This window comes from Microtus pennsylvanicus, chromosome 4, assembly GCF_037038515.1.
Source record: "Microtus pennsylvanicus isolate mMicPen1 chromosome 4, mMicPen1.hap1, whole genome shotgun sequence".
Taxonomy (NCBI): domain Eukaryota; kingdom Metazoa; phylum Chordata; class Mammalia; order Rodentia; family Cricetidae; genus Microtus; species Microtus pennsylvanicus.
In genome coordinates, this window is record NC_134582.1 from 71,729,080 (window position 1) to 71,756,698 (window position 27,619).

Genomic DNA, 27,619 nt, shown 5'->3' on the forward strand with positions numbered 1-27,619 from the left:
CGGAGGCAGCTCGCCTTTGCGCAGCACAGCTTGGTGGGAATCCGGTTGCGCCTCGCTGCACTTCACCTAGGTGACCTGGTCACTAGTCTTTCAGGGGCTGCGTGTTCGGGGAATGGCTGTAGACTGAGAGAAAGTGCTTAGAGGAGAGTCAGAGTTCTCAGGAGATGGAAGTATTGCTGGGAACTGAGCCAGTCAGGCTTGCAGAGACTTGAGCTTCTGACAGAGGTGACAGGGGCAAAAGAGCAAACCAAAGAAATAACCCTGCGACCCACTGTGATGAGGTGATGCGTGCAGGCGCGGACAGGGTGAGGTTTAGATAGTGGTTGTTTGCTTTTGAGACAGTCAGTTAAGGCCTGGTTTCTGGTACTCAAATTTCAAACTAGCTGTCAGGCTTGCTAGAAAGTGCCTTTACTTCCTAAGCCATCTCTCTTGTCCTGAAAATTAACTTTGTAAGTTATCATACAAGTAATGGTTCTGTGGTATATGTGTTTATATATGTGTATATATGCATATATATGCTGTTACGCTTTCTTCAAAATTGTTCCCTTCCCTCACTTCTCCATGCCCCACCCCTGCCTTCTGTTCACATGTAAAAGGAATAGTTAAACCCACGCGTTAAAAGGTCTGAGTTTTACTGCTATTCTACTTTCCTGTGCAAAGAAGTCGAAAGTGATTTTTGTCTCAAGTTGTAATCCCCCAGACTTGCCATTCAGGCAGCTGATAGATTCTCAGTAAATACATGTTGAATTGACTAGAGATTTTAAGAAGCTGGTCATTTTCTTTTTTGAATTAAAGAATAATGCCTGCATTTTCTAGCAAAAATTGAAAACAGTTATTGAAATGAAAACGTGTATTATTCTCAAAGGTGCTATTCATAGTGAGCAGAAGGCAGAGGCAACTCAATGAAGTGTGCCACAGCAGCAGCTTGTATTCTGGGCAGAAAAAGAACAAGTGTTGGTACACTCTGCAGCGCAGATGAACCTTGAAACATTGTGCAAAGGGTCAGGTCATGTCAGGAATGGGTAAATCCACATGGTTTAGTTACCTTTGCCTCGCTGCATTCACAATAGCACATTAGATTTGTTTTGGCTCCTAGTATCAGAGGTATCCAGTTCATCATGGCAAGGAAGGCATGGGAAAGCATTCGGTTCATGTCGGGAGCCTGGGGTGGAGGCTGTTCTCATCATGATGGACCAAAAAACCGAGAGCAAAAGAGGAACCAGGCAGGGGTAACTTATCCTCCAAGGACTCATCCATCCAGGCGCTCTCTCCTAAAGACTCCATAGTCTCCCCAGATAACACTACCAGCTGAAGAACAAGTGTTTAAAACCATGACCCCACGTGGGCATTTCAATATTCCAGCTGTATCACTTGAAACAGAAAGCAGGTTAGGAATTTAATTGGAATGCCTTCTTTTCTAGAAACTAAGGTATTCAATGATTTGTTATGTGGTGTAGATTCATGGCATTTAGTTTATTCTGTGAGTGCAATCCTGCTATGGGATAATGGTCTCACACACTGTAAAGATTTGTCACTCATGTAGGTTTAATACAGTGGTGATTGACCAGTAGCCAGGCAGGAAGTATAGGTGGGGCAACCAGAGTAGGAGAATTCTGGGAAGAGAAAAGTCAATCACCAGCCATATGCAGAGGGAGCAAGATGAGAATGCCTTACTGAGAAAAGGTACCGAGTCACATGGCTAACTATAGATAAGAATTATGGGTGGATTTAAGTAATAAGAGCTAGTAAGCAATAAGTCAGAACAATAGGCCAAACAGTTTATAATTAATATAAGCCTCTCTATGTTTATTTGGGACTGAATGGCTGTGGGACTGGGCGGGACAGAAACTTCTGTCTACACAATCCTGAACTACATTTTGTTGTTGTGTTTTGGTTTTTTGAGAGAGATTTCTCTGTGTAGCCCTGGCTGTCCTGGAACTTACTCTTTGGACCAAACTGGCCTCAAACTCAGAGATCCACCTGTGTCTGCCTCTCAAGTGCTGGACTTAAAGGCATTGTGGCACCACCACTGGCTTATATTATTCATTTTGTTGCCCATGTCAGTGCAGCTTTAGACACAGGACCTTTCTCATTGACTCCTGTGTTGCTTTGAGATACATAATGATAGTGTTCCCATACTTTCTGGAAGTAAAGATGATTATTTACTCCTGGAAGCTCTTGTACATTTCCTGGATTGGTCTTGGCATCAGCCATTTCTCCAAAGAGACTTGATTCCTATTACTGATGATTGATTTTAGAGACCAGAAGCTGTGGGAAGGTGATCTCTTTGTAAATATGACATCAAAGGCACAAGCAAGTCACACTTCATCAAATTTAGCTGTTAAGGAAAATGGAAATAAAAGCTACCTGTGACAGCCTGGCACATTTTCTCTGATAACTGGCATTTCTATTATTCCATTGTATTTTTCCCATTTTTACATGTGTGTGGTGTGTATGTTTACATGTGTTTGAGCACGTATGTATGGATGTGTGTGCACCTGTGTGCAAGTGCTTGTGGAGGTAGGTCTGAGGTTGATATTAGGAATTATTCTCATTTCCTCTCCCACCTTATTTATTGAAGTGGAGTGCCTCAGTCAAACCCAGAGCTTGCCGATGTTGCTAGTCTCCCTTAGCCGGCTTCGTTAGGGAAGTCTCCTGGCATGGCTGTAATTTTTAAAGGAAAGCAAAATATACATTAGGAGGATGTGAAGAGGTTTGGACTTTCAGTGTGAGCACTGGAGGAAAGAGCAGGGCAAGTCTTTAAAAAATTAAACTTCAGAGGTTCTAAATGGGCTTCTGCTTCATGCAGACATGTTGGAGGGTGATTTAGAAGATTTAGAAATTAAATAGAATCAGGCAGAAAAGGATTCAGAAATGAAGACATTTGTAACTGTGAGATATGTATAAGTAGATTTGAAACACACATCCAAACAGAAACTTATACACAAATGACGCTGGCATTATTAACAAAAACAACAGCCCAAATTTGGAAGCTACCTAGCACTTATCAGCTGATGGCTGGAAGAACTTTTTAAGGATTTTAACTTTCTCTCTCTCTCTCTCTCTCTCTCTCTCTCTCTCTCTCTCTCTCTCCCTCTCTCTTTCTCTCTCTGTGTGTGTGTGTGTGTGTATCCTTTGGAACTGGAGTTACAGGCTGTTGTGAGCCACCTGGTGTGGGTCCTGGAAATCAAGCTCTGGTCTTCTCTATAGAACTATTTTTCTAGCTGCATTTCTATAACATTATAGTAAATAAAAGAAGCCAGACACAATATGCCAAAGGCAATAGGATTCCACTTATGGAAAATATCAATTATAAAGTTCATACAGACAGAAAGTAAATTAGTGGTTTCCAAGGGGTGGTATCTACATATTACAAAAGCCTCCTGTTTAATTTTTTCAGATTTAAATATTTTGTGTGTGTGAGTTTTTGCCTTCATGTATGTGTGTGCATCATATGAGTACTTGGTACTGGTGGAATCCAAAGAGGGTGGAGGATCCCTCAGAACTAGAGTTGTGGGTAGTCGTGAGTCATTATGTGGGTGCTGAATGCTGAACCAGGATCCTCTTCAAGGACAAGTGCTCTTAACCCCAGAGTCAATGCTCCATCCCTCAAGTCTCCTGTTGTAAATGCAAAATTCCACTTAATAAACTTAAAGCTTTGTGCACCATTGTTACAATCTAGTTTTTAAGCTTTTTCCCTCCACTTCAGAAGATACCTCTGGCCAATCAGTCAACCTTCTTTCTACCTTTAGCACAAGGCAACCACTAATTTTGTGTTCTAGCTCTATTGATTGATAAGTATGTGATTTTGTTAAATATTTTTATTGCTTTTGTGGAGCCCTCACAGTGTCTGTCTTAGTGTTCTCGTGTGTGTCTTAGACACCATGACCACAGCATATCTTTTTCTCTAAAAAGAAAAAAAAAGCATTTAATTGGGGCTTGCTTATAGTTTCAGGAGGTTTATTCTGTTGTCATAGTGGGAAGCATGGTGGCACACAGGCAGACATGGTGCTGGAGAGGTAGTTGAGGGTTCTACATCCTGACCCACAGGCAGTAGGGAAAGAGAGCAACTGGCCCGAGCTTGGGCCTCTGAAAACCTCAAAGCCCACCCCCAGGAACACAGGCGCTCCAACAAAGGCCACACCTCCTAATCCTTCCTAGTAGTACCACTCCCTACTGACCAAGCATCCAAATCTATGAGCCTGTGGGGGCCATTCTCATTCACATCGCCAGAGTGTCCTCATGTATAAGTAGTGTTATTATATTATATTAAACCTACATGAGAAAGATGACCTGATTTGAGCTTATCAAAGAAAGGTGATTCACTCCCTAACCTATTTTTTCAACTGTTGTACATGGACAATGTCATACATGCAAGTAATTCTCAACATCTATCTCTATATAGCTCACATTTATTATTACTATATTTTAGTAGGGAGGGGCCTTGCATGCCACAGTGAGAATGTGGTCTGAGGACAAGTTGCAAGACTCAGTTTTTTCCTTTCCTGCTGTGAGTCCAGGTATTGAACTCAGGTTGTCAGTCTTGGTGGCATAGGTCCTTACTGGCTGAGGCATCTTGCTGATCCCATCTCTATTCGTAGGTAGCAATCAGATTTTTAAATCTTTCTGAGTTGTTCAAGAATGTCTCCCAGGTCCTATTGTCTCTGTTTATTTGTTTGCTTTATTTTTCCTGCTGGCTGTCATGTGGAACTTCTACAGTTTCAGCCACACCAGCCCTGGAAGGTGTGAACAAGGTGCCAGCCAGTCTTCTATTGCCTTCATTCCTCACAGACTGTAGTAGAACACACCCCTGAGTGTGCCAGACTTTACCAAGTGGTTGGACTAATTGCACGAAAGAACTTGAAGTTCCAGGTGAGATTACTAAAACTGGACTTATGTGTTTGAATGCTTAACCATAGGGAGTGGCACTATTAAGAGGTGTAGTCTTATCACAGGAACTGTATCACTGTGGAGGTGGGCTTTGAGGTCAAATACATGCTCAAGCCATGCCCAGTGAGACAGACTCTTTCTGCCTGCTGATCAAGATGTAGAACTCTCAGCTCCTTCTCCAGCACCTTGTCTGCCTGCGTGCTGCCATGTGATAATGGACTAAACCTCTGAAACTGTTATCCACCCGCAATTAAATCTTTTCCTTTGTAAGAATTGCCATGGTTGCTGGGCGGTGGTGGCACACAACTTTTATCCCAGCACTTGGGAGGCAGAGGCAGGTGGATCTCTGTGAGTTTGAGGTCTACAAGGGCTAGTTCCCAAACAGGTTCCAAAGTTACAGAGAAATTCTATCTCAAAAAATGAGGAAAAAAAATATCATCGTGCCTCTTCACAACAGTAGAAACCCTAACCAACACCTCCACAAACAGTGGCTTTCTTTCTTCCTCTCTCCTCCTCTCCTCTGCCCCTCGTTCTACTCCTCCACTCTTCCTTTCTTAGAACAGGGCATTGTAGGGCTGGTGAGATGGGTCGGAGGTTAAGAGCACTGACTGCTCTTCCAGAGGTCCTGAGTAATCACATGGTGGCTCACAACCATCTCTAGTGCCCTCTTCCAGTGTGCAGTCATACATGCAGGTAGAACACTGTATACATAATAAAAATCTTTAAAAACAAAGAAACAAACGAAAACCAAACCGGCGCCTTATATAGCCCAGGTGGCCTCAAACTAGTTTACAGTCAAAGATGGGCTTCCTCTTCAGATCCTCTTGCTCCCAGTTTTGAGTGCTGGAGTTACAGGTTTGGGTCACCTTTCCTGAATCAGGAACTCTTTTCTTGCTATAATTCTTTGCTTCCCTGTCATGGGTTACACTTTACTATGAAAGGACTTCCTAATTAACCCTGCCATACAGGTATCTTCCATCTCTCTCACTCTTTAAATAAGCCTGTTTCCTACACACAGGATCGTGATTCTTTTTAGGATCTGAGTTTTTCCTGGAGCCGTTTAAATCCTCAAGTATGAGTTAGTCCATCTAAATTAGAATAATATCCCAAGGATTGGGGCTGGGATACTGACTACAGTATACTATAGGATACTTCTACAGAAGTTTGCTGTATCATAATGTAAAAGCTGCTTCTTGGGGCTGCAGAGTTGGCTCGGTAGTTAAGAGCATTGACTGCTTTTCCAGAGGATCTGGGTTTCATTCCCAGCCCCCACATGGCAGCTCACAATGGTCTGTAATTCCAGTTCTAGAGGATCTGGCACCCTCACACAGATATCAATGCATATACAAATAAATATATTTTTGTTGTTTTTGGTTTTGGTTTTTGAGATAGGGCTTCTCTATGTAATAACTCTGGCTTTCCTGGAACTTGCTTTGTAGACCAGGTTGGCCTTGAACTCACAGAGATCTTCCTGGCTTTGCCTACTGAGTACTGGGGTTAAAGGCCTGTGCCACTACTGTCAGGCAATATATATATCTATATATCTATATCTATATCTATATCTATATATCTATATCTATATATCTATATCTATATATATCTATATATCTATATCTATATCTATCTATCTATCTATCTATATATATATATATATATATATAAAGGCTTCTTGGGCTGGAGAGATGGCTCAGTGGTTAAGAGCACTGCCTGCTTTTCTAAAGGTTCTGAGTTCAATTCCCAGCAAGCACATGGTGGCTTATAACCATCTGCAATGAGATCTGGTGTTTTCTTCCGGCCTGCAGGCATGCATGCAGGCAGAATACCGTATACACAATAAATAAATAAATCTTTTTAAAAAAGCTTCTTCTTGATCAATGGAATCTGCCTTTGACATTATTTAGTAGATGTTGTAATATGAACAGTGTTTACGATTCCTTCCTGTTATTGTAAAAAAACACTTTGATAAGAAAAAACTTAGGGGAGGAAAAGTTTTCTTTCCTCTGATATTCCCAGGTCACAGTCCATCACTGAGAGAACTAAGGGCGTGAATTCAAGGCAGGAACCTGGAAGCAGGAGACATGGAGGAATGCTGCTTGTTGGCTCACTCAGAGACTCATGTTTGGCTAGCCTTTCTACACAGCCTGAGAACACCTGCCAAGGGAATGGAGCTGCCCACAGTGGGCTGAGCCCTCCTACATCAGTTAACCTAGACAATTTCCCACAGAATTACCCCAGGCAATCTGATCTGGACAATCTTTCAACTGAGTCTCCCTTCTCAGGTGATTCTAGGCTGTGTCACGTTGATAGTTAAAGCTAATTAGAGTAAATAACTTTAGTTCTTTTATCTTCCTCTTCCTTTGCTTTCACACTGTGATCTCTCAGATCTTCCAAGGAAACAAAGTAATCCTGCTGATAGCCTGTAACTTTTTTTTCTTTTTCCTTTTTTAAGGGACAGCCTTGGGAGCCTGTGACTCTTACTGGATGCTTCTTTAGCTGTATTGGACCAGTGCTTGCTTATTCTTCAAAGACTCTTGGCTAAGGTAGGTCATACTCTGTCTAGACAGAGGTCATGATCCTGTAGCTGTAAGTTTATAATTTCTATTTTACTAAACAGCTCACAGATATGGTGGTACTTTGTTAGCCTTTATTGAATGATGCCTCTAAATAGCACCAATATGAACTGTTGACTTCAGAGCAGAAGACTAGAAAATTGCTTTAAAATAGTTTTTTAATCTAGGGATTTGACTAGAATCTGGTAAGGATCAAATAAAATTATTCAGGATTAATGAAAACAAGAGGAGTGTTTGTAGCCTGGGGACTCAATGAATCAAAAGCATATATATATATTTATTGTATATGCTGATGAGCCTGAGTCCGGAAGGGGATGTCAGATGCCCTGGAACTGGAGTTTCAGGCAGTTGTGATCCACCAGACATGGATGCTGGGAAACAAACCAAGGTCCTCTGCAAGAGCATCAAATATGACTGAGTCATCTCTCCAGCCTCCCAGCTTCCATTTTCAAAGCTGCTTCATGTATATTTTCCATGACAGCAAATCACTTTATTTAAAAAATTACTATGTAGCCAGTCAGTGATGGTGCATGCCTTTAGTCCCAACACTTGGGAGGCAGAGGCAGATGGATCTCTTAAGTTCGAGGCCAGTCTGAGTACATAGTGAGTCCCAGAACAGCCAGGGTTACACAGAGAAATTCTGGAAAAAGGACAAAACAACAAACAACAACTACAATAACACCCAGAAATTTAGTGTCAAAAACTTTAAAAATTTTTGTATCAATTGGCGCCCAACGTGGGCTATTTTGCCCCCGACTCAAGCAGGTAGCCCGCTAGCTAACACAGCACCCTCCTGGGTGCTGTTTTTTAGTTCGTGACTTGGGCCCCAGTGCCGAGTCCGAGACACACTGGGCCACATAGGCCCATTCTGCCCCGCCTGCTCGCCAGAGCAATTAACCCCTCCCTGCCTGCCTTGGCTAAGTTTGGAGCGGATCCCACTGCCTGAATTAGCAGAAACTCAAGTACCTGCGGTTTTGCAACACCAAGTGCTGGGATTAAAGGTGTGTGCTACCACTGCCGGGCTGGCCTCAAACTCAGAGATCCGCCTGCGAACCCATGACCCTGAGATTAAGACTCCACAGCTCTCCTCTCTGGAGCAGATGCCTCAGAGAGACACCATGCCCCAGCTCCGACCCAGGATGGACTTAGGCTAGAATCTTCCCGGTAAGACCGGTGCTCACAGATTATTAGGGATGGGTTGATCGGGATATCAGAATTAGCCAGTAAGGGCTAGAGCTAAAGGGCCAAGCAGTGATTAAAAGAATACAGTGTCCGTGTAATTATTTCGGGGCATAAGCTAGCCGAGCAGGCGGCCAGAGTGCTGCAAACACAGCCCCGCCGCTCTTATCACTACAATTAATTAGCAATAAAGTAGACTCGTGCTTCTTTATGCACTACATGTTCAAATTGAAAAACCTTTTTTACTTCCGTTTTGAGACTTGAAGATACATTTAAAAAAGACTTTTATCAGACTTTTTTTTTCCATAGTGGGTGCTGAGGATTGAGTCCAAAACCTTACATATTCCTAGGTGTACCACTAAACCATACTCCCAGGCCCTAGGGACTACAGTTTGAATAATTAGTCAAATAAAATAATGTAATCTGTTTTCTGAGATTTTTGTTTGTTTTTGTTTTTTGAGATGGTTTCTTTGTGTAGCCCTGGAACTCACTGTGTAGCTCAGGCTGGTGTTGAACTTAGAAATCCATCTGCTGCTGCCTCCTGAGTGTCTGGACTAGAGGCACGTGTTGTCACCACCTGGCCTCAGATGGGTTTTAGTCTGTCTTCAGAGTTATTCCACATCATTAGACTGTTTGTTAATTATATCAGATTTCCAGAATATAACCACACTTCATATAGCCCCCTGGGAGCACAGAAGTGAAACCAGAAGCAGCTCTCAAAGTGACTTCAATTCTCCCAGCATCACACTCAGGTGAATCCCCACATTCCTGATATGTTTTTCATTCTCTTGAGGCTGGAAGCCAATGGAATTTCCCGGTTACCCTTGCTCAGGGGTAATTTTTAGAAGCATTAAGTCAGTGTACTGCTTGCTCTGTGATTCATCCTGCATATGGGCATGTTGTGAATGCTACACAGGAACTATTGGCCAGTGTTTAACCGTCGACTCTTGCCAGCCCCTAATTCAAGTGTTCCTGTGGCCATCACTCTTTTCCCTTCCACTATCAAGTGCCAGATAGATGACTTATAGTTCCCTTTCAGGGGATTCCAAAAATTGTACTAAGGCTTTTTTGTTTTTAAATTGTAAAACTTTTTTGTTTCACAATTTTATTACATTAAAGGAAACAAAAGCTGAGCTTTCAGTTTCCAAATTGACTATTAAAATCTCATCTGGATTTGCCCTACACATACAGTAGATACCAGCTCTAGTAGCCAGCCTCCAGGAAAGAAAGAATATATATTTACAATTTTAAATATGTATGGGTGTTATGCTTCCTTTGTGTATATCATATGCATACATTGTCCTAGGAAACCAGAAGAGGGAATCACATGCTGCTACCATGGGTGCTAGAACTCAGGTTCCTGAAGAGCAGCGAGTGCTCTTAACCACGGAGTCATCTGTCTGTCTGCCCAGTTCCTTATTTTTTGAAAGGATATTTTCACTTGTCCCACTTCAAAGATACACATTATTCAGTGTATCCCCTTGAAATATTTTCACTTCTGTTCCCAAGTTACTTTCTCTCCATGAAATCAGATTTGATTTGTGTATCTTGCCATATTTTGTTTATGGCAAAATGTGATTTCTCCACTTAAAAAAAAAATAAAACATGAGACGCACACTATTGGCTGCTTTGATTTGTTAACTTGGGAAGTTCCCTTTAAAGCAAAATAAAACATTGTGGCTAAATTAACTTACGCATAACTTTGCATTAGCAGGTTTAGTTAACGTGTTATTTTGCACACATGATGGAGTTACCAGTTCTATCGCTTGACCACTGGATATTCATTCGATATATATATATAAATCTTTACTGAATTGCTATTAGGATCAGGCTGCCTGGAAAACACAGCGAATGAGTCAGTTACCAGATCTATCCTTTAACCACTTAATTTATTTGTCGATTCAAGTCTTTGAACCGCTACCGGCATCGGACTGCCTGGAAAACACGGCAAGCAAGTGGGCCGGAGCCACGCTTGCACCTTCCAGTGAGGAGGTTGGGCCTTCGATTTGCCACTGTTCGGGCACTGGGTGCTGAGACGGGAAGGGAGCAGAGGGCGAGAGCCGCCTTATGAATGCACGGTCGCTCTGCACCCCACCGCGGTCCCAAGCTTAGTGGCAAGCTCCCGGAGGCGGGGGACGCTGCAGGACTCATTCTTAGCGACGCTGGTCCCAGGACTCCATTAGGCGGGCATGCTGGCGCTCGCCTTAGTCCTAGCAATCCAGAGGCAGGGGAATGTGAGTTCGAGGCCAGCCTGGTCTACACAGTGAGCTCCGGGCCAGCCAGGGTTATGTCGAGAGACTCGGGTGACTCGTCTCGAATACAAAAACCTGTGCCCTGCTGTCGCTGAGCTCGGAGTAGGACCAGGGCCCCGCACGGCCACAGCCCTTTAAACAGGCTCCGCGCGGGAACCACCGCCCAACAGACACAGGCGGGCCCCAGGCGGGCGGGGTTCGGTAGGGTGGGGAGGTGGGGAGCCCTTCCTGCCCAGCAGCGACCTTTACTGGTGTGGGCGGGGCCGAGGGTACTCTGTCCCCGCCCCTTCCCCGCAGCGCTCCAATTATCAGCCTCCTTTTGCAGGGCACACCGGCGGGGGCGGAGCTTCCGACGGGTGTGTCCGGAGGAGGAGCGCGCTCCGACCGACTTTTCGAACGCAGTTGGCCCTCAATACAAAAAAAAAAAAAAAGGGGAGAAAAAAAAATATGAGAGCGGCGGCCAATGACGTGGCAGTAAGGACCCGCGCTCGGACTTGGTTCCGCCTCCTCCGGACGAAACACAGCCTGGGCCCTGCTATTGGCCCGCGAGACCTGTCACTCATTGCGGCGGCCAGCCGCAGGGTCCTCGCGGTGACTGGTTCCGCCCAGGCGCGAAATGTAACGCGGGAAAAGTCGGAGCGGGGGGACCGCAGCGGCAGGTTGTTATTCTCGGGGACTCTGGTCAGCGCCGCCTGCCATGAGCCGGCGGCTGTGAGGCGCCGAGCCGGAGCAGCACGGGGGAGCAATCCGAAGCTCGAGCTGAGAGCGCGAGGGCTGCAGACGGGCCGGTCGGCATGATCCGCGGCGCCCCGGCACCCATGGCGGAGCCGCCGCCGGTCATCTTCTGCCACGACTCCCCGAAGCGTGTGCTGGTGTCAGTCATCAGGACCACGCCGGCAACGCCTCCGTGCAGCGGCAGCAGCAGCGGCGGCGGCGGCGGCGTGGGGGAGCCCGAGCAGCCGCCGCCGCTCGTCCCCACCAGCCCCGGTTTCAGCGACTTCATGGTGTACCCGTGGCGCTGGGGGGAGAACGCGCATAACGTGACGCTCAGCCCGGGGGCGGCGGCTGGCGGCGTCGTGTCGGCTGGGCTGCCCGCGGCCGCTGAGCTCCCGACGCTGCGGGGTGCGCCGCCATCCACCGCTTCGGTGACCGGGGCGTCGGGGGGGGAGGACGAAGAGGAGGCGAGCAGCCCAGACAGCGGCCACCTCAAGGTGAGCGGCGCGGGAGGGCGGGCGGCCGGGGCGCGGGGCAGCCTGGGCCCGTTAACGGTGCGGCTCAGCCGCGGGGCGGGGCTGGGGAGGAGAAGCGGGGCGGCGGGGGCAGTGGCTGACAGGACGCTGACGTCACTGCCGCGCGCCAAAACCGGACCCCTGGGGGCGGGGCGGTCACGTGACGGGCGCGGAGCTAAGGCCGGGCGGAGGGCAGCAGGTGCAGGGGGGTGATGAGGGAGGCTGGCCGAATCCGTGGTCCAGACACCCCGCACCTCAGGCTTCTAGATCTGGGAAGAAAGGTTGTGAGCTCCCGGCTTCAGCCTTCATGGGGGTAGGGGTCGAGGTATCAGTGTAGCCCTGGCTGGCCGGGGACTCCCTAACTAGACCGGGCTGGCCCCGATCTCTCAGAGTTCCACCCCTCTTTACCTTCCGAGTGCTGAGATTCTAGGTTAGCGCCACCATGCCCAATAAATACTTTCTATCCGGAGCAGCTGAGGCTTCAGAGTTTGTTGAACCGTTTTCATTAAGATCGCATAGTTGGCTACTGGGAGTGCTGGTCAAGATTTTGTGGGGAGCCTTCCTTGAGTGTTGGTACAGGGTGACTGCTTGGATGGACCCTGTACTGTGTCTGTGGACTTTAATACTTTACAGTCGTCAGCGCTCGATAAAGGTGCCGGTAAATTTGTGTGTGGAATAAGTATTGATAATACGAGATAGATATCCAAGTTCTATTGGTTGGGTGCCTGAATAACATAGGTTTGCTACAGATGTAGTGAGCAAATCACCTAGCTACAGATGTATCACCTAGTGGATAAAGGGATACTTTGTTTATAAATTGAAACAAGTTTAATCCCATTACTGTCTTTAACTAGAATGTTGAAACTGTTTCGGTGGAGGAAATCAGTCTTTACCTGTGGCATTATTATTGGAGAGCAGTTAAGTTTTAAGACTGCTTTGGCACATTTCAAGTACTGAAACTGCACGTCAGTGCATATCTGAAAGAGCAGTCGAGGTGTTGGTACCTGTGTTGGTGTAGGGAACAGCTGCTGTTGTCGGCTTTAGGTAGTCTCCTAGGATAACATCTTAGGTGCCTTAGGTAGCTGTAATTTTTGTGTTAATGTTTTAGTCTTTCTTAGAACATGCCTTGTAAGGTTAAGCAGTGTAATGACTTACATGCACAAATACTTGTGGAAGGTTTTGTATTTGTGACTTTAATTTTTAATTTTATTACTTTATGTGTATAGATGTTTTTGTTGCATGTATGTCTACACATGTGCATGCCTGGAACTGGAGTCATAGACAGCTATGAGCCACCATGTGGGTGCTGGAAATCTAGATTGAGTCTTCTGGAAAAGTGCTCTTAACCACCGAGCTATCTCTCTACCCATTCCTCCCATGTCTTAATCTTAGCTTTAACTCAATATGTTTTTGGATTATCAAAGAAAAATAGTGTTGTAAATCAATGGTTCTTAACCCTCCTAATGCTGTGACCCTTTAATACAGTTGCTCATGTTGTGAAATTATTTCATTGCTACTTCATATTTGTAATTTCTACTATGAGAAATTGTTATGTGAATATCTGTATTTTCTGATGGTCTTAGGCAACTCCTGTGAAAGGGTTATTTGACCCTCCCCCTAGGGGCCACTACCCATGAGTTGAGAACCACTGTTATAAATAAGTAAAATCATAACTGTGTTCTTTTTTACTTGAGTCAGACTTATCTTTACACAGATCTGTGTAAATGTTCTCACAGTGCATAAACTTGAGTTTTATTTCTGCATCTTCACCTCTTTTAGAGGAAAATATACCAGAAGTAATGTGGAAGTGAAAAAGCTGTTACATATGTATTTTTTTTCTTCTCACAGAATATTTGTAATTTTCAGAAGTAATTTGATTACAGATTCTGTCTTTTTTATTTTCATTAGTGAAGACATCCAAGTGCAGCTCGAGAAATTCATTTAGGATTCTAAACCTGAGAGAAAGTGCTGGAATATGCTTTTATTTGAGAAGGGGACCTTGTCTGGTTTCTGGTCAAGGTGTTGGTTTAAAGAGGGAGTTCAGTGCCCCTTGTGTTACAGTGATGATCTCTGAGTGAGTCATGACGCTTGCCCAAGTCTGTGGGTAGCCGGTGTCAGCAGCTCTTCGCACCGAATGGCTGTGAGCAGTGTTTACTTTCTGTTTGTTGCTATGACTTCTAGGGGCGGTGTTAACATCTGAGTTGTGCACACTCTGTATCAGCTTTCTGTTGCTCTTTTGTGTGTCCCTACCTATGCTGCCTTCCTGAGTGGATAAAGAATATGTCACCTGCTAGCTTGTTTTGGTTCCTGCCTGTCCTGTATTCATTTTTAATATCCAAACATCTAGAGTCTGTAGTCTTATACATAGTTGATTTGTATATAGTAATTTTTGATCATCATCACCTAAAAAATCTATTCTTTTAGCATAGTTGCTACCATTTGTTACATGACATGAAGTGGACACTTTGTAGTATCAGGAGTAAACAACCAGGATGGCATTGCTTTTTCTTTGAATCACCAATAATCTTGACAAGATTTGTCTTTCAGGCTAGGGATACAATTGGTTGCTGATAAACTTGCCTAGAAACATGGTTTTCTTATTTTTAAGACAAAAATGAAAAGGGACTATTCAAATAATACTGGTTATTTTAATATGTGGTTGGGACTGGGGAGGCTGCTCAGGGTGCAAAAAGCATGATGACCTGTGTTCAGATCCCTAGCACCCACGTAAAAGGTGAAACACATCTATCTATGTCCACAGTGATGAATGTAGAAAGACAGGCAGATCCCGGGGCCTCTGGCCAGGTAGCTTAGTAGAAATGGTGAGCTTCAGGTTCAGCTAGAGACCCTGTCTCCAAAAATAAGGTGGAGAGGGATAGAGGACACTTGACACTGGCCTCTGGTTCCCAGATGTGCACACACAGGCATGCACGCAAATATGTGTGGCTAGTAGATACTGCTCATTATTGAGCTACTACCTGTACATGGCAAATATGTTGTATTTGTGCGCCCCTTACAACTGAACATGTCTTATTTTTCTCTAGTAGTAAAGAAAATAGTAGTAGGTTCTTTAATTAATTATTCTTTTTCTTTTTGGTTATTTGAGACGGGTTTTCTGTATAGTCCTGGCTGTCTGGAACTAGCTCTGTACACCAGGCTGGCCTTGAACTCACTAATCTAGAGTACTGGAATTAAAGGTGTGTGCCACCATGCCTGTTGTGAGTTTCTCTCATTCTAGGTTTGAGGCTAAGATTTATGCTTTGGAAACATGTAGGTTTTTACAAGAAAAGCAGTGACAACATCTTCACAGTGCTTATAGCTGTGCATGATACTTGTAGCACTGTTCGGTTTTCATGTAACCTATGAATGTGACAACTTACCTGGAAAATAAAATGAGTTCTTAAAGAAAAACATGTCCTTTTAGATTAGAGGAGATAGTCCAGACTTCCCATGAACACTATTCAGTTCTGTCTTGTTGTTGTTACTGTAATACATTTGTGACACACTGGAATGCTATCAGCTATTTCAATTGTCTTTTGTTTGCTGGTTGGTTTTGAGATAGAGTTTCATTTGTAGCCCAGGCCTCAGACTCACTTGTAATCATCCTGCCTGGACTCCTGAGTGCAGGGATTACAGGTATGTGCCATTATAGTGTCTTGATTTTTTTTTAATTTAATTTTTTTTTCTTTTTGAGGCTTATGTCGTCTTGGTTGGCCTTGAACTTAGAAAAATCCATCTGCCTCTGCCAAGTGCTGGGATTAAAGACTTGAACCTTTTTTTTTTTAAATTAAGGTAAAACTGTATGGCATTAAATTATTAACATTATGAAGTGTACAATTCTGACATTTAGGGTATTGATGGTTGTACAACTTTCAGAACTTCATCACTGTCCCTGCATCCACTGAACAGCGATCCTAGAGCCCCATTTCCCAGCACACACAGAATGACCCTTTCCAATTTGGGAGCTTGTCTTGGGTTGTATTGATGTCTTTAGACCTTCAGATTCCTGACTCAGGAGTTGTAATCTGTTTTCAGTTATATCAAAATGTTTTCTCTTTTGTCTTGTACAGCTTTTGAATATTTAATTCTCTAAGGTTTTTTTCTTTCTTTCCGTTTTTCCATGTGTTGTTAACTTACAGCTTCATTCTTTGTGTCCAGGAAAGGGGTCTAGGATACATTGAGATGTGTTTCACCCTGCTAAGGCAGGGTCTGTCCTCTTTCTTTGTGGTCCTGCTTATTTGCCTTACACACTATTGAAGTCTCCAGATTATTTTGAACTATTTCTTCCATTAATTATGTCATTTTTAATTGTGCATATTAGGGAGTCTATTTGGTGTGAAGTATTTGTAATTATCTTTTTTATGTCCTTTTACTAATATAGTCATGTTTTATCTAAATTAAATCTTGTGGAAAGCATGTAGTTGTCATTGAAAATCTCAGTCTTAGCATTTTAATGGGAGACTTTGCCCTCCTCATTTTCAAAGTAGTTACTGATGAGGAAGGACTTCTTTTTTTTTTTTTTTTAATGTTCATTCAACTTGGTCTGTTTTTCAATTTCTTTATTGATGCCTTGTATGTTGAGCTGACTTTCCCTCATACACCATTTTAATTTCTTTTTTAAACTTCCTGGTGATTGTCCTGAAATTATTAATTCACCTTTTAAATGTATAATAATTTATTTTGAATCCACATTACCTTAGTTTCAGTAGCCTATTAAAACTACACCTGTGCTGTTTTCATTTATGATTATCTCTTTCTAGGGCAGAGGACTGAGATTAAGCTTAGGGCCTCCGGTTTAAGCAAGTGCCTCGACCCTGAGCCACATTCTCAACTGTGGATACGTTTAGCTTACCTACCTGTTTACAGCTGCTAGAGCTTTCACGTTCTTGTGTGTTGAGCTTGATCAGCCCCAGATAGAGCTTCTGACTGGGTTCAGGGTTTTCTGGGACTATGCTCAGTTTTCTGTGTTTTTCGGTGTCCTAACTTTACAAAAAAAAAAAAAAAAACCTTTCTCCCTGATATTTTCCCTCCCACGCTTTTCCTGTGTCTGCTTGCTTTAGCTGAAACCAATAATTTGGTCCAGAAAACAGCAGGTTGTTTTACAAGGTTTATGAGCAATGCCTTCTCGGTAGTTAGTCTTAAATCCTGACAGATATCCAAATTAGGTGAGGCAAAGACAAGTGCCTTGTGTCAGTTCATCAGATGCCCAGTCCAGGTCACAGCAGACAGTTCATGTGGAACAGGGTCTGGTCTGCCGTCTCTGCAAGTGGGGACAAGGGCCACACACTAAGAATATAGACATTTTGAAAGTTGCTACTGGATAAAGAAAGAATGGGTAAGTGAAAATGCTGTAAGGATGTTTGTTGATTCAGTATTTGATGAGATGGTTGCTGGTAGACTATACTAAGTCTGTGACCACTGATTCTAGTTTTCTGTTATCTGTGGAGAGGTGAGCTATTGGAGCCCATTCTTGCTGATGCTACTAAGTTTGTATCATTTTTATTTATATATATATATATATACATATATATATGTATATATATATAAAATTTCATTTTACATTCCAACCCCATTTCTCCTTCCCACCCCTCCTCCCATCCTCCCTCACCTTCCCCCAGCCCACTTCCCCATCCATTTCTCCCAAAGGGTAAGTCCTTCCTTGGTGAGTCAACAAAGCCTGGCCCATTAAGTTGAGATGGCAGAACCAGGCCCCTCCCTCCCCTGCATTATGATTGAGCAGGGCATCCCACCATAGGTAATGGGCTCCAGCAAGCTAGCTCATGAACCAGAGACAGATCCTGGGCCTACTGCCAGGGGCCCCTCAGATAGACCAAGCTACACAATTGTCTCCCACATGCAGAGGGCCTAGTTCGGTCCCATGGAGGCTCCACAGCTGTTGGTCTAGAGTTCATGAGTTCCTACAAACTTGATTCAGCTGTCTCTGTAGATTTCCCCTTCATGATCTTGACTTCCCTTGCTGACATATTCCCTCCTCCCTCTCTTTGACTGGATTCCTGGAGCTTGGCCTGGTATTTGGTTGTGGATCTCTGCATCTGGTTCCTTCAATGACTGAATGAAAGTTCTATGATGACATTCAGGGTATTCGCGAATCTGATTACAGGGAAGGCCAATTCAGGCACCCTCTTCTCTATTGCTAGGGTCATTTTGATGGATTCCTGGGAATTTCCCTAGCACCAGGTCTCCTTAACCCCATAATGGCTCTGTCAAGATCTCCCTTTCATTGTTCTCCCGTTCCATCCTTCCCCCAACTCGACCATCCCGTGTACTGCTTTGATTATAGGAAATTATTAAAGTCTATAAAATGTCAACAGGATGGAATCCGACGTGGTAGACCCAGAGCAGACACTGTCCGGGACTTAATAAATGAAGGAGAACATTCGTCCAGCAGGATCCGCTGTAACATCTGTAACAGGGTGTTTCCGAGGGAGAAATCACTCCAGGCTCACAAAAGGACTCATACAGGTAAGATGACAACATTGTAGAAATGGCTAGAAGTAATACTTGGTTAGTTGGGGGCTCGAACTCACAGAGATCTGCCTGCCTCTGCCTCCTGACTGCTAGGATTAAATGCATGCACCACCATTGCCTGGTTGCATATATAGCTATCATGACTGTAAATGTCTCTGTAAGTAATGTGATATGAAGGGATGTGTCATTGTTTTGAGTCATATTGAAAGACTTGTAATTGGTTAAAGTTTGTCATTTGCAATAAATAATACATTAATTAAAACTGATATTTTTGAACATCTTATCTAGCTTTCATTATGTTGTATGTAGAAATTTAAATGATGCAGAAAGTAAGAATTTCTGCAGGAGACTCCTGTGGTAAATAAATACCACAGGACACTTCATGGGGGGTACAAAGTGCTGCTGAGAGCCTGTGTGAGGATTTGAAAGGGCAGGGAGGATGGTGTGGGTTTGTTTGTTTATGGTTGTTTTTTTTTTTTTTGAGACAGAGTTTTTTGTATAGCCTTGGCTTCCTGGAACTAGCTCTGTAGACCAGGCTGGCCTCTGCTTCCTGAGTGCTGGGATTTAAAGGTGTGCTCCACTATTATCAGTATTTTTAAGGATAAGAAACAGATAAAAAGGCATTGCCTCCTGGCTGGAATGTCTCTTCTGAAGGAAAATAAAGACACTTCTCCAAGTAGCTAATGAATTTGGTGACATTGCCAGCAGAGAAGATATTAGGAACCGTTTAAAAATCAGCAGGCAACTTTCAGTTGTCCAAGGAGCTCAGCAGGGCTTGGGATGGTCTGAGGAATTACTGATACTACAAACACAAAAGCAGTTTTCTGTGCTGGTGCGTCCAGCTTGAGGCACAGTGTATGGAGGCTGGAGATCAGCTAGCAGGCTATTACAGCATCCCCTCTGGTGAGCGAGACCCAGGAAATAGCCACAGACAGCAGAGTTGGAAGTAGTGTATCAATCAGGAAAGCCTCATAGCTGGAGTGTTGAGGAGAAAAGTATACAGAAGCTGAAGATGTTGCTATTAAGGACTATACCCTGGGTTTCTAAATCCTCAAGACCTAGAGGAAGCAGTGTGCTCTGTGGAGGAGGGCTGCTCTTGTGTGTTGGGCATTGCTCACTTGAGTTCTGACCCCTGTAAAGAGGATTGTCCTCCTGTCCCTTCCTCCTCTTGCCTTTCTGCCTCAGGTCTGATATGATGTCTGTCTTCTTAGGTGAGAGACCATATCTGTGTGACTATCCTGATTGTGGAAAAGCCTTTGTTCAGAGTGGGCAGCTGAAAACACATCAACGTCTTCACACCGGAGAGAAGCCTTTTGTCTGCTCAGAAAATGGTATGGTGTTAGAAGTGATATTTTAGAGTAGTTAGAGTAAGGTTTACTTAGATTTTTAGTAACCAACTGGTAGTTTTACTTAGATTTTTTGAGAAGAGAGAATTGTTGAAAAGCTTTTATAAAACATAAATCTACCCCCATGCTATGGATTAAGCTCAGATCTTGGCACATGCTAGACAGGTACTGTATTAACTGGAGTAGATATATATTCTTTTTCTTTTTAAATTTTTATTTAAGTATGTATTTTGAGTATGAGTGCTCTATCTTCACGCATGCCTGCATGCCACAAGAGGGCATCAGATCCCATCATAGATGGTTGAGAGCTGCCATGTGGTTGCTGGGAATTGAACCCAGGACCTCTGGAAGAGCAGCCAGTGCTCTTAACTGCCGAACCATCTCTCCAGCCCCATTGTATATCTTTTCTCAAGTGATCTATTTTTACATCCATCTATTTGTGTGTGTGGTCGGGAGACTACTTGGATTCTAGGGATCAAACTTAGGTTATCAGGATTGGATGCAATTGCCTTTACCCATTGAGCCATCTTGCTGGCCCTTGAAGTGTTATTTTTTTAAATCACAGTGTCCAAAAAAAAAAATTTTTAAAGTGCATAAATTTTCAGTTATATTTCAGTATAGTTCTGTCCTTTTTTGGTGGTTTTATTGATAATTTGCCTACATCTTATAAATGTTTACAGGGTATTTATTTTTAGTTTCCACATATGAGAGGAAACTTCTTTTTCTTTCTGAGACAGGGTCTCACATGTAGCATTGCAGGGCCTGAAACTCACTATGTAGACCAAGCTGGCTTCAAACTCAAAGAAATCTATCTGCCTCTGTCTTCTGAGTGCTAGAATCAAAGGTGTGTAAAACCACAGCTGACATGATAGAAAGCTTAATTTTTTAAATTTATTTTATTTTATGAGCATGTGTTTATCTGTATGCATATATACATACTGTATGTGTTCTTGGTGCCTTCGGGTCAGAGGAGGGCATGGAATCCCATGGATGTGACTATGGAAGTTTGTTTGGTTATAGAATGTATTGAAGCTGAGCATGTTTAGTATGTCTGAGTGTCCAGTTTCTAGTGAGCATTTCTTCTGTGTTTTAAAGGCTGCCTAAGCAGATTCACCCATGCAAACCGCCACTGTCCAAAGCACCCCTATGCCAGGCTGAAGAGAGAAGAGCCAACAGATACACTCAGCAAGCATCAGTCTGCAGACAACAAAGCTGCTGCCGAGTGGCTGGCAAAGTAAGGCTGCGTGTGTTGTCTCCCAGAAAGGTGCCTTTGGGACTTGGGTTCATGTTACATTTTGAGAATTCTCCTCTTATTTTAAATAAATTACTTTTATATGTACTTTACAAAATAGTTCAGATAACTGTTAAATTCCTATAGAGTTGTTAATGGTTCTTGGGATCTATGTGTGATAGAAATGAAATATAATAGTTTGTGTGCTGCCTCAAGAATAGAGTGTCTCATTTTCTTTGTTTCACTTTTGAAAAATATGAAACACTCATGAATTTGCAAGTCATGACAACAAGGAAGTCAGTATTAAAATCTTAGGATGTTTGACTTAAAGACTTGTCTGTTGCAAACATCCTTACAGCTTCTCAGCAGTGCTGCTGTGGCTCCGCCTCCCCCAGCCACAGTGGGCCATTGTTTGTTTTTAGCAGCTGAGAGACTGTTGTTTGGGGCCTGTGCTCTTGACTGGAGCACTCCCTTCTTCCTTTAGCAGGTCTGCTTATCCTGGAACTCGCTCTGTAGCCCAGGCTGGCCTTGAGCTGACAGAGCTGTGCCTGCCTCTGCTTTACATGTGCTGGGATTAAAGACGTGTGCCCAGCTGTTGGTCATATTTCATAGGTTCAGTGTTTAATTCTGCCAAAAGTTAACCATTGTCTTGCCCCCCACCCCCTCAAAAAAGCTGAGCAGTGGTGGCACATGTCTTTAATCCCAGCACTTGTGAGGCAGAGGCAGTTAGATCTCCGGAGTTAGAAAATAAGAAAGGTGGTGTCTAAAGCTCATTCATATATAATCATAGAGGTAGGGGGTTTGTTTGTTTTTTCCTGGTGTTGGGGATTGAACTCAGGGGCTTGATACATGTTATGCAAATGTTCTACCTTTGAGCTGAGCTACAGACACGGCACCACATGGTGTAATGGTGAACAGATGATAGAGCATGGAGTATGAGGGCTGAAACAGCAAGGACTGACTGTAGATGCCTGAGGGAGGAGTCTTCTCCTGAATTTCATGTCCCTGTGCTACCTCTGAATAGTCACAGAAAAGCAATTACTAAAGAACCGCTTTAACAACATTCCATTTTTATTAATATATCTTCACTGGATATTGTAATAGACTTCATTAAATACATAAAAGTCTATCAGATAATATGATCACAGTAATCCCTCCATATCCTTTTCTTCTAGTCACCTTTATTCCCTTGGACATTCTTGTTTCTACTTTACACATAAACGATTTAATGAAACTATATAAAATCTGAGATCCACAAATGAGCGAAAACATGCTATTTGTCTTTAATGTCTACATAATTTTGTTCTTTATGGCTGAATAAAATCCATTATATATGATTTACTGTTGTAAAGGTGGTGGAACCTGGGAGAATGGAGCTGACCAATGAGGCTGACTACAGTCTCATGCAATAGATAACTTATTTAGAGCATCAGACAATTTATACCCCGAGGGCTAAGAGGAGCCATGTGAGGAAAGTGCATGGGGGCAGCACTGACACTCGCAAGTGCTCAGACAATGTGCATCTACAACATTTTCCTCATTTGTTCATCTACTCAGACCTAGGCTGATCCATAATGTGGCTACTGTGAGTGCCGGAGTAAGCCTACAGTACACGGATCCTATGGGATAGCTGAAGTGGCTGAGCTATTTCTATTCCTATCAGTATGTATAATAGGTCTGGTTGAGGCAAGATAGGATCTCAGTGTAATTTTAATTTTCCTGATAGTTAAAGATGTTGAATTTTTTAACATGTTTATTTACTGTTTTTGCTTCATCTTTTGAGAACTACTTTTTAAAAGCATTTATTTTGTGTGTGTGCTCCTGCATGTATGTTTGTGCAGGAGTTCATGAGGGCCTGAAAAGGGCATCAGATTCCCTGGAACTGGAAGTACAGATGGTTGTGAGCTGTCATGTAGGTGCTGGGGACCTAACCCAGGTCTTCTGGGAGAGGAGCTAGTGCTCTTAACTGCTGAGCCATCTCTCCAGCCCCACTAAGAAAATATTTGACAACCTGATATCCACTATGTAAATAATCTGCCTGCCTTTCACACAGGTACTGGGAGATGAGAGAGCAGCGCACGCCCACCCTGAAAGGGAAGCTAGTTCCGAAGGCTGATCAGGAGCAGCAGGACCCGCTGGAGTACCTCCAGTCTGATGGCGAGGACGATGAGAAGAGCGGCGCCCAGCGCCGACTGCAGGAGCAGCGAGAGCGGCTGCATGGGGCCCTGGCGCTCATTGAGCTGGCCAACCTAACAGGGGCGCCACTCCGCCAGTAGCCCCGACACTGACTCTTCACTGTACAAAAGTACTGCCCAGCATACTTAAAAAGTAGATCCTTGGGCATAAGCTAAGCACCTTATTTGCTTATCATAGGCTGCTATTCTGTAGAAACTTATGAAGAATGTTGTTGCCTCAGACATGGGGTGAGAGAGAATTGCACTTTTTTTTTATACAGAAATGGATTTGATGTAAAGTTTAAAATATTTTGTAAATATGGACTGCAGTTACAGGGTAGAAGCTACATGTTGTGGGAAGCTAGGTTTTGCAAGTTTAATGCATTCATTGAAAGCAGTTCTCACAGGAAGCACTTTGTGAATAAGACATTTGTATGAAAAAACAGATTGGTACAAATAGCCAAAGAAGGTTGAAATAGATTATTTATAAGATCATTTTAAACAGTTTTAGTATGTGTGACAGTACTGTAAACACTGAAACAGGGCAGTATGAGACATATGTATAAGATACATATTTTTTAAATTGTAAAATCACATGCCCATTAAGGCTAGAGAAATGGGAGGCCAACTATTTGTAAAGATGCTGTAAGTTATAGACTTGGAAGAAAATAGGTATTTGAGGATCTTGGTAAGGGGCAGTAGTTGAGAGTTTTTTAAATTGGTGAAAAATGAGTCTTATCCCATCTTTCTGGGCTTTTTACTCACTGTAGTGCTGATGCCCAGAAAGCGCTCCTCACCCAGCTTGTGGCCTGGGGACTTTTGCACATTGCTCAGCTGCTGGGCCTGAGTGATTAATTTTGCAAAGTCTAGGTAACCCAGCAACTGGTGCGTGTGTGTGTGTATGTGTGTGTGTACACCAGAGAGATCTTTATGGGTCCTGTATTGAGATTGGCACTTGTGTTTATATTAATAAAAGGGACATCTGCAGGGCTTTTTTGTAGTGGAATGTTTTAGGTCTTTTGATAGTAAACACTAAATTTTAATTGTACTGCTTGTTTAGCATTACTAGCAAATGGGAGCCTCCATATTTATATTTCAGTGCATATTCCCACCTTTCTGCTTCACTTCAGAATAACATGCCAAGCTATTTTGTGTTCACTAAATTGAGCTATCAGTTAAACACTTGAGTAAATATTTGCTACTCTAGTGTGCAGGCTTCTGAGATAGTTTTAACTGTAAGTGTGTTGTCTGGTGGTTCAAAACCATTTTCTCCAAATAGATGAAGTTATTGAATACACGCTGTGTATTTAGGAATGAACAGAGTCCCAGGGCCAGGCAGCCACCTCTTTTATGGAGCCAGGAATCTCTGTCACTTGAGCTTTTGTTCAAAGGGGAATGAAATTAGATACAGAACACGGTGATTTATAGACCCCTTAACTGAAGACTTCAAAGTAACGGGGAAGACGGGCTCCTCAGTGCCTTTTCTCTGAGTTGAGAGAGCACCCGACAAGTTTAGATTACACCGGTAGTTAGACTGTGCGCCTGGAGAGGGAGAGGGGGGTAGCACTGGTATGAAACTGAGGTGGTAGTTACAATAATGTGTGACGAGGACACACTGTAAAAATGGAGTCCTCTGTACAGTCAATTGCAGATCTTTAGGGGCTTTTTGTAATGACAGAATTTATATTTGTAATGGTCTAAGAATTTTATTTGTAGTCTGGTATGTAGACTTTTAACTTGGAGCACTTATAAGTTTGGTAAGAGACCATAGCATCTGAATTTTCTTGGTTTGGGGTTCAACATTGTCTCTAGAACTTTCCCTCAGAAAATGAATGGGAGTATATGGATCAAAGTGCAGCACTCATCAGTATTGGGAAGTTTGGAATCTGATCAGCTCACCTTGAGGACAGCAGTACAGTTTGAAAAATGCAGTTAGCCAGTTCACAGATGATAAAAGGGCTTTGTTTCTCCAGCTGACTTTGTCACCCATGTAGTTATGTTCCCAAGTATTTTTATTTGTATGATTGGACAGTTTAAGAAATTATTCCAACTGCTTACCATTGGCCATGTTTTAAAGGGTATATATATGCTATGTACTTGGACAAAATACATTGACATCTAAAATTTGAGGTGTGTTATGACTGCTTTTTGTTTTAAAAATGTGGTTACATTCAGATTTTTGAAGTGTTTTATGCTTCATATGGCTAAGTTGTAATTTGGCAGAATTAACAGCATATTAATAAACATGCTGTAATTTTAAAAGATGCTTTGAATAAAATTTTATTTTAATTTAAAGCTTAAATGACATGGGTCATTCTTGCAGCTTTTATAATTTATTTCTCTATCAAAAATAAAATAACTGCTATAAAAACAAACCCTAAAAAAATAGAAACACCTCATAACCTGACATCCATTACCTTAGCTCTCTCAGATAGCTTTTCTAAGGTTCAGGGCCTCAAAAAAAAAGGCAAGCATTCTACCACTGAACTACATCATATATCCAGCCTTCAGCATCATATATATATATAGTCAGAATTACTTTTTTTTTTTTTTTTTTTTTTTTTTGCTTTTTGAGACAGGGTTTCTCTGTGGCTTTGGAGCCTGTCCTGGAACTAGCTCTTGTAGACCAGGCTGGCCTCAAACTCACAGAGTTCCACCTGCCTCTGCCTCCCGAGTGCTGGGATTAAAGGCGTGTGCCACCACCACCTGGCCAAATTACTGTTTCTTTAAAACTGGTTTGAAACAGGGTCTCACTTTGTAGCCCTGACTGATGTGGATTTCCCTCTGTAGATCTGTGTGTCTGTGCCTCTTGAATGCTGGGATTAAAAGCTTACCGTATCAATAATGGCTTGGTGTGGATGTTAATTTCCTCACCTCATTCATTATCACAGTGCTAAAATTATGCTGGGGCTGGGGAGATGGCCCAGTGGGCCAAGTGCATGCTGCACAGACGTGAGGACTGGAGTTCGATCCCCAGCACCCACATAAAAGCTGGGCAGGGTGGTGAGGCCTCCAGCTCCAGTGGATCACAGGGGCTCTCTTGCCTATCAGCCAACCTACCCAAAATGGCAGGCTCCAGTTCCCGCTAAAATAGGGCAAGAAGAGATTGAGGAAAGATCCCAGCGTTCCGCCCAGAAGTGGCACACACTTTAGTCCCAGCATTTGGGGGGCAGAGGCAGGCGGATCTCTGAGTTCAAGACCAGATGGATTTCCAGGGCATCAAAGACTACACAGAGAAACCCTGTCTCTAAAAACAACCACGCACACAAAAATCCCAGTGTCAATCTGTAGCCTTCACATGTGCTGGGATGAGTGGGTACATCTCTGTACATGTATGTGTGGGCATACATATACTGATGTTGGGTCTCAAACCTGGGACAAATGGCTGACCGCGGTGCTTTTAACATATCAAGGTGGTCACCAGGCTCTTCCAGCATCCCTCAGTCCTTACCTGTTACAAGGTCCTCCTGGCAGGCACATCCCACCGCCTGCCCTGAACTCTCCCTACCCAGGGACTGGGCCCTTCCCTGTAGCACAAATTCTAACTGTTCTCAATGATAAAAAGCTGGAGTAAAAGCTGGAAAATCAGAGAAGCCTTGCAGCCAGCCACTAGAGAGACCTTTATCTCTACCAGTGCTCAGACCACAGGGGCAATCCTGTCCTCAGACTGCAACTGTCTCCACCAAACCTCAGACTACACTGAGCTCCTGTCTCCTCCCACTTTATATTCCTCTCTCTACCCAGCCATATCAATCCTGTCTCCACCTCCCTGGTGTGGGATCCCAACTGCTTAGATAACCTTTATTTCTCTTTTGGAGAGAATAACCCAGGGTGGCTTTGAGCTAACAGCTCTGCCTCTGTCTCCCTCGTGGGATTTAAGGTATAAGCCATTACTCCCTAGCCTCCAGTGACTTAGCTCTGCACTCTGATCTTCAGGCAACCTTAATTTGTTAAAACACAAGCAAAATATCACTACACTTCTGCCAGCTGCTTCCCCCTATATAATAAACCACTTTGGCCATGCTGGTCCTTTTGGCCTTTTGGTCTCTTGGTCTCCTGTCTCTCCCCTCTTCCTTCTCCACTCTCCTCATATAGCCAGGCTCAGGGTTTTGTTCACTCTGGGACTCCTCCAGATGCCTCTGCCTCTGGCCATATTTTCCCTTTTATCTACAATAAGCCTCTTCCACCACACCTGGGGACAGTCATCTTTTTTTTATTTCTCATTCAATTATATTGGTGTAGTTAATTTTTAGAAAAAC

At 43.4% G+C, this 27,619-nt stretch overlaps 1 protein-coding gene across 1 annotated transcript; it reads left to right on the plus strand.

Annotated features, from left to right (window-relative positions):
* The first annotated feature begins 11,540 nt into the window (after positions 1-11,540).
* On the plus strand, positions 11,541-25,655 carry Znf367 (zinc finger protein 367). The gene is made up of 5 exons (XM_075969372.1): positions 11,541-12,102; positions 18,453-18,603; positions 19,821-19,940; positions 21,051-21,189; positions 23,240-25,655. The coding sequence occupies exons 1-5, from the start codon at positions 11,686-11,688 to the stop codon at positions 23,460-23,462; spliced, it is 1,050 nt and encodes a 349-aa protein (XP_075825487.1). The 5' UTR covers positions 11,541-11,685; the 3' UTR covers positions 23,463-25,655.
* The last annotated feature ends 1,964 nt before the right edge of the window (positions 25,656-27,619 follow it).

Excerpts from the sequence above, each read along its gene's own strand:
- Znf367 (XM_075969372.1), top strand. The coding sequence starts at position 11,686 with ATGATCCGCGGCGCCCCGGCACCCATGGCGGAGCCGCCGCCGGTCATC. Across the intron at positions 12,103-18,452 it reads CAGACAGCGGCCACCTCAAG|GATGGAATCCGACGTGGTAG; the intron begins GTGAGCGGCGCG and ends AAATGTCAACAG. Across the intron at positions 19,941-21,050 it reads TTTTGTCTGCTCAGAAAATG|GCTGCCTAAGCAGATTCACC; the intron begins GTATGGTGTTAG and ends TGTGTTTTAAAG.